The 10,168-nt window shown below is 37.1% G+C and overlaps 1 protein-coding gene across 1 annotated transcript; it reads left to right on the top strand.

Moving 5' to 3' along the window:
* The first annotated feature begins 7,018 nt into the window (after window positions 1–7,018).
* Window positions 7,019–8,773, top strand: LOC131010145 (beta-amyrin 6-beta-monooxygenase-like). Its single transcript, XM_057937560.1, has 3 exons — window positions 7,019–8,020; window positions 8,112–8,299; window positions 8,388–8,773. Exons 1-3 carry the CDS (start codon window positions 7,039–7,041, stop codon window positions 8,688–8,690), a joined length of 1,473 nt encoding a protein of 490 aa, XP_057793543.1. The 5' UTR covers window positions 7,019–7,038; the 3' UTR covers window positions 8,691–8,773.
* Window positions 8,774–10,168: the final 1,395 nt, after the last annotated feature.

Here is a 10,168-nt window from a genome sequence, read left to right as displayed (position 1 = left end):
AAAGAAAAATGTCTTCTTCTTCAATCTCCTGCCCGAAGCAGCCCCGCCGCTACGACTTCCTCTCCCGACCATCGAGCATCCGACGCCATCGAAGCAGCCCCGCCGCTGCAACTTCCTCTCCCGACCATCGAGCATCCGAGGCCACCGAAGCAGCCCCGCTCTGACGCCACGCCATCACGACTTTCTTTTCCCCCACGATCTGCCGCTCTCCACCAGATTTGGGGATCGGATCTAGAGTTTTGGGGAAAAAGGGAACTAACCACCTCAAACCACCGCCTCCGTCTCAGATCTAGATATCGATGTTGCGCCTCCTCCTTTCTTCCGATGATAGCGTCTGGATTGGGGATCTAGGGGCGGAGACATGGCCGGTGGCAAAGGGAAGAGGAAGGTAGGAGCTAGGGCACGATAGTGGTGGCGTGAAGCCACAGATTGCGATCGCCGAAATCGAAGGGGTGGCGTCTGGATTGGGGATCTAGGGGCGAAGACATGGCCGGTGGTTGTGTCGTCGCCGGATTTCAGAGGGAGGCGGTGGCCTGAGGTGGTGCGTTGTGTGTGTGAGTTCTCAGGTGTCAGTGTGTGTGCTTGGTCTATGTGTGAGAGACGAGAGAGAGGGAAGTCGGGGGAGGTGAGGCCGGCTGGCTGCTCGCCGGAGCAGAGGAGAGAGGGGGCGCGGCGGGAGCCTTCGGCGAGTCTGGTCGAGAAAGAGAAAGAGGAGTCAGGGGGAGAGGGATGGGCCAGAGAGAGAGAGACAGAGGTCAATGACGTCGTTTGCAGATTTCATGTTTTTTATTTGTTTAAAAAAGCTTGACAAAAACGACGTCGTTTTACTTGATCGCTGGTGCGTCCACGTCTGCAAATTCCGGGAGACACGTCATCTAGAATTTAAGGGATGGTCAACGTATGTGCAAATTGCAACTAAATTAAAAGGTGATGTATTCTGTGGCTATTTTTGAAGGTTATGTGCAATATGCAAATTTGAAAATAGATGGTGTATTTTCCGGCTATTAACCCATTTTTGTATGCAAACTTATACATCAAAAACATGTCAGCTTAAAAAAAATTCAAAAAAAGAAATACTTTCTCCGTCTACAAAATATTTGTCACATTTTGGATGGCACAGATTTTAATAAAATGTGAGAGAAGTTGTTAGTGGAGTGATGGTCCCACTTTAAATGTGAGTGGAGATGTGTGGACCCCACAACTATAAATGGAAGTGAAAAAAAATTCGCAGACAGATCAAAAAGGAAATTTAATATTGAAAATATTTATTTCGATTTTACTCTTGCACGAATTTTGCCTTGGAAAGCCTTGAAAGTCATGTGTCAAATGTCATGATATTGGTACGCCACATGAACAAAATATGTAGTCCAGAATTGGTACTACACCTAAGGCTTGAGTATTACATGATCTGATTCCTATATATATATATATATATATATATATATATATATATATATATATATATATATATATATAAAATAAAATAATCTACATTATCTACTAAATAAAATCCTGAATTTGAAAATATAAATTTTCAACTTTGTATAAAGTGTAATGATAATTGTAGTTGCTAAATAAATTTAAATTATTTGATAATGAAATTAGCATTACACATTATTATTATTATTATTATTATTATTATTATTATTATTATTATTATTATTATTATTATTATTATTATTATTATTATTATTATGCGTCATTATCAATAAATAAGTACACAAACATAAATAAAATATTGTACTCCCTCCGTCCCAACTTTTAGTATCCATCTTTCATTTTTGGATGCCCACATTTTTATATCTATTTATATTTTTAGTAAAAATAGGTGGGACCCTTACTCTATTTTAATTATTTTAATACTCGCATAAAAGGTAAGACCCTTATTCCATTGACAATACATCCAACCACTTTATTAAAACCAGTGTCACTCTCAATTGAATACTAAAAGTTGAGACGGATGGAGTAAAATTTTAATGAAAATGAGAAAATGAAATAAGTTAATATTTAATTTTTTTCTAAATTAGTCGTTTTTAATTCATTTTTTATAATTTTTATACCATATTAAATTTGAGATGTATATTGAATATGTTTTCATGATCAATTTGACGATAATTAAAAAAAAATTAAAATAAAATAACATAATTCATATTAACTACTCAATAAAACCCCGAATTTGAAAACGTAAATGTTGTATTTTTTTTTGAAGTTACAAGAGGTATCTGAACACAATCAATTATGCAAACCACGTGCAGACGGGACCTCAACACCACTCAATGGTGGGAAAACATCACCGCGCGCAGGCTAGCCGCATGTAGACGAGAACGCCCTGCGTATGAGACTACATCATCAAACAATATAATACAACAACAATACATCACCACATAAAGTGGTAAAACATCGCCGCCAAGCAGGATTGAACCCAAGACCTCTCACAAAAGAGAGTCTTTGAGTGCCTCAGCTTTGCCATTAGAGCATGGCCTCATCGGCAAATGTAAATGTTGTATAAAGTGTAATGATAGTTATAGTTGTTAAATAAATTTAAATTATTTGTTAATGAAATTAGCATTACAGATATTATTATTATTATTATTATTATAGAGTATTATGCGACATTATAAATAAATAAATAAATATTTTATATACAAATATAAATAAAAATGTTGTAAATTTTAATGAAAATGAAATAATTAAATATTTTAGAGTTTAAAATTCTCCTTAGTCGTTTTAAATTTATTTTAATGATGTTTATACCATATTAAATTCGAGATGTATATTGAATATGTTTTTATTATCTCTTATTTATTCATGTTAAATTTATCAGTAAAATAAAAAACTCCCTTTTATAAATTACACAAACTTACATTTATCCTATAATCGGTAAATCGAATGTTTTGAATATTTTGATATGCATGAGTGTGAATATGTATGAGTTGTACTCCATTCGTCCACCAATTCGTGTCCTAATTTGTCATTTTGGCATGTCCACCAATTTGTTTCTTACCCATTTTTAGTAACTATTTCTTTAACAAATACTCCCTCCGTCCACGAAATGAGTACCCGTATTTCATTTTTCGTTCGTCCACAAAATGAGTACTCATTTCTATTTTTGGCAAGTATACCCCATCCAACCCTTTAATTAACACTTTCAAAAAGTGGGATCCTTATTCCACTCACACCACACTCAATATATTTCTTAATTTCTTAAAACCCGTGTCATCCGCAAATGGATACTCATTTCGTGAACGGAGTGAGTAAATCATTTTTTTTAAAAGTCGTGTCTTTTTTCCACTCAACAAATAAATAAGAGCATCCGCATCGCTTACACGATAGCGACCTACTCGTGTAAGGCTGCTATCGTGTAAGCCGATGCAACCCTCACTTACACGAGGGCTACACGTTCTATCGTGTAGTCCGATCGACCGTTGAAAATAGACGCGTGTTTTACACGCGCCTTTAAAAAAAATCAAAAATTGAATTTGACTGCCTTGATTGCGCAATTTTTTGACCGTTTTTTTTTTCTTTTTTTTTTCTTTTCTCTTCTTTTTCTTCTCTTTTTCTTCTTCCTCTTTTTATTTTAATGGAATTTTAATTATTAGTAAAATGTGTTATTTAAATTTGAGCAATTAAATTTAAGTGAAAAGCATAAAAATCAAAACTAAAAAAATCATGTAGGCTATCATGTAACCCCAATACAGCCCCTCATAAAGTAAGCTATCATATAAGCTATCATGTAACCCCAATGCGGATGCTCTAATACTCTCTCCGTCCCACTATAAGTGAGACACTTTTTTGGAGCATGAGAATTAAGAAATGTGTATTTTGTGTGTAGGTGAAAAAGTGAAAATGTGTTTAAAGGGTAAAAATTTTAGTCAAAAAAAAAATAGTCTCACTTATGATGAGACAATCAAAATAGAAAGGGTCTTATTTATAATGGGACGAATAAAATAGTATATATTTTTTTAAAAACTCGTACTCTCTTCTCCTAAGACATTAATTGGTGGGCGGATGAAGCAATTAAAAAGAATCATATAATTGCATTTTGGGGTTAGTGTGCTCGAACTTGCATAAAATATTAGTATGTATTTTAGTTCACAAATATTTTATTGGTGTCAGTATTCATTTTTCAAAGCTAGTTAAAATATTTTATTGGTGCCAGTATTCAACTTTTATTTCAAAAAATGCTAATCCTTCAGTTAAGTATCATTTTATTTAATTATTTAATTTATTGGCATAAGTGATAAGGCAAACACGGATGATACTATTCGAGATACGATCCCGGGATGCTCGGATCTCATTCGGAAAAGGGTCCATTTTCCAGCTCACGGAGCAAGCTTTTTAATTTAAGTGGGTATTCTTTAATCGATAAGATTATGACGAGAGAAAAAAAAAGAATTAAAACTTCTTTTACTTTTTTTTTCTCATTTTTTATAATTTTTTTATTACTCCTTCCGTCCCATCGAAAGTGGTGCGTATTCCTTTTTAGGCTGTCCCATCAAAAATGGTGCATTTCCTTTTTTGGTAATAATTTTACATTATAAACAAGGTGGCCCCACACACATTTACACTACAATCTTATTCTCCTTAAATCCCGTGCCCAAAAGAAGTGCACCACTTTGACCTGGACGAAGGGAGTATTATTTTTCATTCATTTTTTTTATGATAATATTATCCTTCTTTAAAGTGAAAATGAGAAATTAAAAATAGTGAAATTCTCTTTTATAGAAGATGAGAGAAATTTTATTCTAAAAAATTGAGGGGAAAAATGGCATTTAAAGAGAATTTTTTTTAGTATCTCTTATTTATTCATGATAAATTTATCAACAAAATAAAAACGAGTTAATTGTTAAAATAGAACCGTAACTTTCAATGTTTTTTTTTTGTGCGATGGATCCCTCCAGATTCTCCTTGGGTGAAGTTGAACACAGATGGTTCTTATGATTCACAAGCGCATTGTGGTGCGGGTGGAGGAATCATACTGACGGCCTTCTGCTTGCTTTCTACAGTCCATGTGTGGCCTCCTCCAGTTTTGAGACTGAGCTAGTTGCGCTGTTTGAGGGTCTTAAGCTAGCTGTCACATTGTCTTCTCATATCTGGGTTGAGCTGGATGCTGCGGCGCTCGTTTTGCTCATGTCTGATGGGCATCACGGTCATGCTAGTATCCGACATTCTATTGCCTGGATTCGACAACTTATTCGACACCGGCAGGTTCGCTTCACTAACATCCATCGCGAGGGAAATCGTCCTGCCGATTTTATGACTAGGCAAAGGCATCAGGCTCAGGCATTGACTACATTTGATTTAGAGTCTGCTCCTCATTGTTTTCTTGCCCTGGTTAGGATGGATTAACTTAGTTATCCTAACTTCAGATTTAAAATATATCATGTGGATAGCTAGTTTTATGTTTTGCTTCTGTTTGATTTTGTCTCATTTGTCTTCGGGATGTAGTCACTTTTGGACCACATCTCTGTATGGGTTTGTTTTGTCTGGTTCTTACTTCTTCCTTTGATCTCTTTAGGGCGTTGTCACTTTTGGGCATGGGATATTGGTTGATGGTTATCTACAGGTTGGGGGTTTGCCTAACCCCTCACCCTTCGGGTGTTTTGAAAAAAAAATAAAAAAATTCAGTGTTTTTAGAAAGATGAATATATGTTACGGAATTTGAAAATGAGGACTATAATTTTTATTTTTTTATATTTACACTCCTATTTCGGGTCCAAAACATATTATTTGGACTTCGGATGACACCTAAAGCCCGTTGTTGACGTGGCGCGCCGTGCCATGTAACCTTTTTGGCAATTTTTTTTCTTTTTTTCGTATTATCAATTTTTAGCACATTTCAGCATAAAATAAAAATAAGATTATATTTTTTCTTTTTCTTTTTTGAAATTACGCCTTTTAAAATTTATTTTTTACACTTAATATTCATGAAAAATTTAATTATTTAACACATCAATTATTTTAATTTGTCTCAACAATATTATAAAGAAATTTGTTCAAATAATATTCGTATTTCAATATAGTGCCCATCCTCTTCTTATTTATTTATTTATTAATTTTTATTTTAGTTAAATAAATTAATTAGTCCTAATTAGAAAATTCTAACTAGAAATAGATAAATTTTAATTAAAATTTTATTTTAGGCTGATATATGCTAAAAAATTGATAATACAAAAAATGAAAAAAAAAATTGACAAAAAGGTGACATGGTACAACCACGTCAAAAACGGGCTTTATACCAAAAGGCCAAATAATTGATTTTGGGCCCGAAATAGGAGTCTAAATATAAAAAATGGAAGTTATAGTTCTCATTTTCAAATTGTGTAAGATATAGTCATTTTTTTGAAAACACTAAAAGTTACGATCTTGTTTTAACAATGAGCTCGAATAAAAATATACTCTAGTTTGAGCTTGACAATGCTTGATTTTATAATTAGTTTGGCAACAAGTTTGTTAATATACTCGCATGCTAACTCCAAAAAAAATCATTTTTATAGTAATTTGTAATAATATATCAATGGTAAATGAGAGCCTTCGATACGTGCTTGCAATTCCGTCGTTTCCATCAAGTTATTCCATAATGGCCTCCTAGTAACTATTGAGTGGAAGCAAACAAACGAGCAAGTCGGGAGGTGCGATTATTAGATTACATTTACTATAAGTTATAAGAAAATAATTGATTTTGATGCAGATTATTTTTTAGCTTAACTCTAAGAAAGGTACGTTTTTGCAAAACAAGTAAAGGAACCATGCAAAGTGCATGCTCGATCCCTTTACAAATACTGAATAATTGTGGTCATATGTGGTGGGCTATCATACATGTAGGAGCATTTTGGAGTTGGTGTTCTCTTAATTGCACCAAATATTGTATACTATATTGTAAGAGAAATATTGGTGTGCTGTGATTTAAACATGTCTATTTTGCTATGAATGGAAAAATAATGTTTATTACTGCAGTAATTTATAAAATATTTTATATATGCGGAAACCTGAATAAGCATGAATATGAGTCCGGCCACTAAATATTATAAATACTCTATGCACGTACGCACTTGTGTTCTTCACACCGAGACAAGCATGGAGGCCTTGATGCTTTATCTTCAACCTCTGCTTCTTCTTCTTCCCCTCTTTCTATATCTCGTCTTCTTCATCCGTAGAAAGGGCTCCGGCGATCTGAAAAACCTACCTCCCGGCTCCGTGGGCTGGCCGATTCTCGGAGAAAATGTAGAGCTCGCCCTGTTAGGCTCGCAGAGATTAATGACAGACAGGATGCAGAAATACTCTCCAGCTGCTTTCACAACGTCGTTGTTCGGAGAGAAACTGGTGGTATTATGCGGCGCAGCGGGCAACAAGTTCATCTTCACGAACGAGAACAAGCTCGTGACTCCGTGGCTGCCTCTATCAGTGAGGAAGGTCCTGTTCCCAGATTTCGACCAAGTGAAGCATCAGGAACCGGAGGAGACGTTCCACAACTTCAAGCGCGACCTTTTCAAGCCGGAGGCATTGAGAGACTACATGCCTGCGATGGACAGGCTGGCGCGTGAGCATCTGCGCCATGGCTGGAAGGCTGACTCGGTGGTGCAGGTGCGGCAGTCCACCAAGAAATACACCTTTGAGCTGGCGTGCAAGGTGTTCATGGATGTGGTGGACCCGGAGCTGCTGGAGAAGTTGCTGGAGCCCTTTTCTTTATTGACTGACGGCATGGTGTCCCTCCCTCTCAACTTGCCCGGGACGGACTTCAACCGCGCTGTCGGAGCTGCCAAAGTGGTGCGCGCTGAGCTGGTTAGGATTGCGCAGCAGCGGAGGAAGGAGCTGCTGGTGATGAGCCGGGGACGGGAGGACCTCATGTCGAAGATGTTGTTGGTCACTAATGAACACGGCAAATATATGAGTGATAGCAAGGTTGCTAACATGGTGGTTTGTGTGCTTGTTGCTGCCCTCTATGAAGTATCCTCTGCAATCACCATTGTCACTAAATCTCTTGCCGAACTTCCACACATTTACGACCAGGTTTTTAAAGGTAAATAGGAGTTTGATAAAAAATTAATATATCGCTGTTTGATGAATCTCTTCTCACTATATATATGCATTAATTCCCCTGTCTTTGACAGAGCAAATGGAGATTGCGAAATCAAAAGGCCCTGATGAGCTGCTGACGGAGGGGGATGTGGAGAAGATGAAGTACACGTGGAACGTTGTGCTCGAATCCCTTAGGATAACACCCCCTTCATTCGGAACATTCAGAGAGACAACAACTGATATCAGCTTTGCAGGTTTCACCATTCCTAAAGGATGGAAGGTATATACATAAAACACCGAATCTACATTCTTTGACACTTCATTTCTTTCTTCTTCGTTTACAACTCAACTCAACAATGAACTCGCAGATAATGTGGAGCCCCCATTCGTCCCACTACAATCCCGACTACTTCCCAGAGCCGGAGAAGTTTGACCCGTCGAGGTTTGAGGGGACTGGACCGGCGCCTTACACATTCGTCTCGTTTGGAGGAGGGGCAAGAATGTGCCCCGGGAGAGGCTACGCCAGGCTTGTAATATTGGTGTTCATCCATAATTTAGTGACCAAGTTTAGATTTGAAAAGGTCTTTCCTGATGAGAAGATGTTGTTCAATCGTCTTTCGCCGGCACCGGCTCATGGCCTTCCTATTCGCATCCATCCTCATCAAAAATAAATCCATCTATCCTTTGTCTTTGTATCATATTGGATTATGTAAGAGATGAACTTGGAAGTTTGATCTATCTATGAATTTATGCATGCATTGATGTACTTGAATGAATTTAGATCAAAAATTGTGTTAGAGTAGTATAAATAGTTAAGTACTTCATCCGTCCACAATAAGTGTGGTGTGGATGATCAGAAGATCACGGGCTTTAAAAATATATTGCGAGATGTGTGCAAAGTGAAGAAAGAATCCCACTGAATTGATTTGTTAGGTAATAAATTAATAAATGATTTGTGATATGAATTTTTGTAAATATTGTGTGTGAATGGAATAAAGTATAAAAGTATATATGTCCTAAAATGAAAAGACAACACTTATTGTGAACAAGCTAAAATGACAAAAGCTCACACGCACTTATCGTGGACCGAGACAGTATTATATAATATGATGGATTTATAACAAGATAGATGTGTGTGTGTGTGTGTGTTTTTTTTTTTTACTCCCTCCGTCCTCCAAATAACTTCCTATCTACTGTGTGGCACTACCCCACTACTAATAATACCCCATTTATTTTTAATTTTGACATTTTCACTACTAATTATACCACTCTCAATACTAATTATAGCACATTTTTACCACTTTCAATATTCTCAACAACTTTATCTTAAAACTTGTGCCCCTCCCTCCTAAAAAGTTAGTTATACACTTATTTTCAACTCACAATACACTCATCTAACATTTATTAAAACTCGTGCTCAACAAACTAAACATGTTTTTTTGTTACGGATAGAGTAACAATTATGAATACTATGATAACTAACTAAAATATGAATATATTATTGAATCATTTTCAACTTGATCATCATTACGATCTTTAGTGATATATATGGGTCACAATGAATTGATAGATACATGCATTTATTTAATTTAAATAGGGTTAAGGTACAAATCCACCCCTAGAGCGTATCCCTCCCCATTCTCGACCTTGGCCCAAATACACATCCAGAGTCCATAAAACGGGTGCATTTAAACCCAGCAAGTTAATTAACGGCCGTTAATTCTTACCGTTAACTTTTTTTCTTTTTTTCTTTTTTTTCTGAGTGGGACCCACTATATATCCACCACCATTCCCCTCTCCTTCACTCTCTCCGCTGTACATCCTCGTCAAAGGAGGTTGACGAGCTCGACGTCGAATCCAAGCAATCACCAACAACCGTCACACACCATGATCGTCTCAGCTCCGCATTCATCATCCCCGTCGCGGCACGCCGCAAACTCACAATGCAGGCTCCAGTAGCCGCAGTGCCACCAGACCCCCAGCCGTGGCAGGGAGCCGCCATGAAGCCGCTACTCGCCACCATCGCCACGGGAGTCATCCTTTGGTTCGTCTCGGCACCCGATGGCATGTCGCGCATAGCTGGGCACCTGCATCCTTACCAAAATGCTGACATTCGCGGCGGCGTTCTCGGCCTTTGGCGACCCCATCC

This window comes from Salvia miltiorrhiza, chromosome 2 (genome assembly GCF_028751815.1).
Source record: "Salvia miltiorrhiza cultivar Shanhuang (shh) chromosome 2, IMPLAD_Smil_shh, whole genome shotgun sequence".
NCBI lineage: Eukaryota > Viridiplantae > Streptophyta > Magnoliopsida > Lamiales > Lamiaceae > Salvia > Salvia miltiorrhiza.
This window is presented reverse-complemented; position numbering and strand designations above follow the sequence as displayed.

Coding starts and splice junctions, on each gene's coding strand:
- LOC131010145 (XM_057937560.1), top strand. CDS start 7,039: ATGCACGTACGCACTTGTGTTCTTCACACCGAGACAAGCATGGAGGCC. Junction 8,021..8,111: donor TTACGACCAGGTTTTTAAAG/GTAAATAGGAGT, acceptor TGTCTTTGACAG/AGCAAATGGAGATTGCGAAA. Junction 8,300..8,387: donor CCATTCCTAAAGGATGGAAG/GTATATACATAA, acceptor ATGAACTCGCAG/ATAATGTGGAGCCCCCATTC.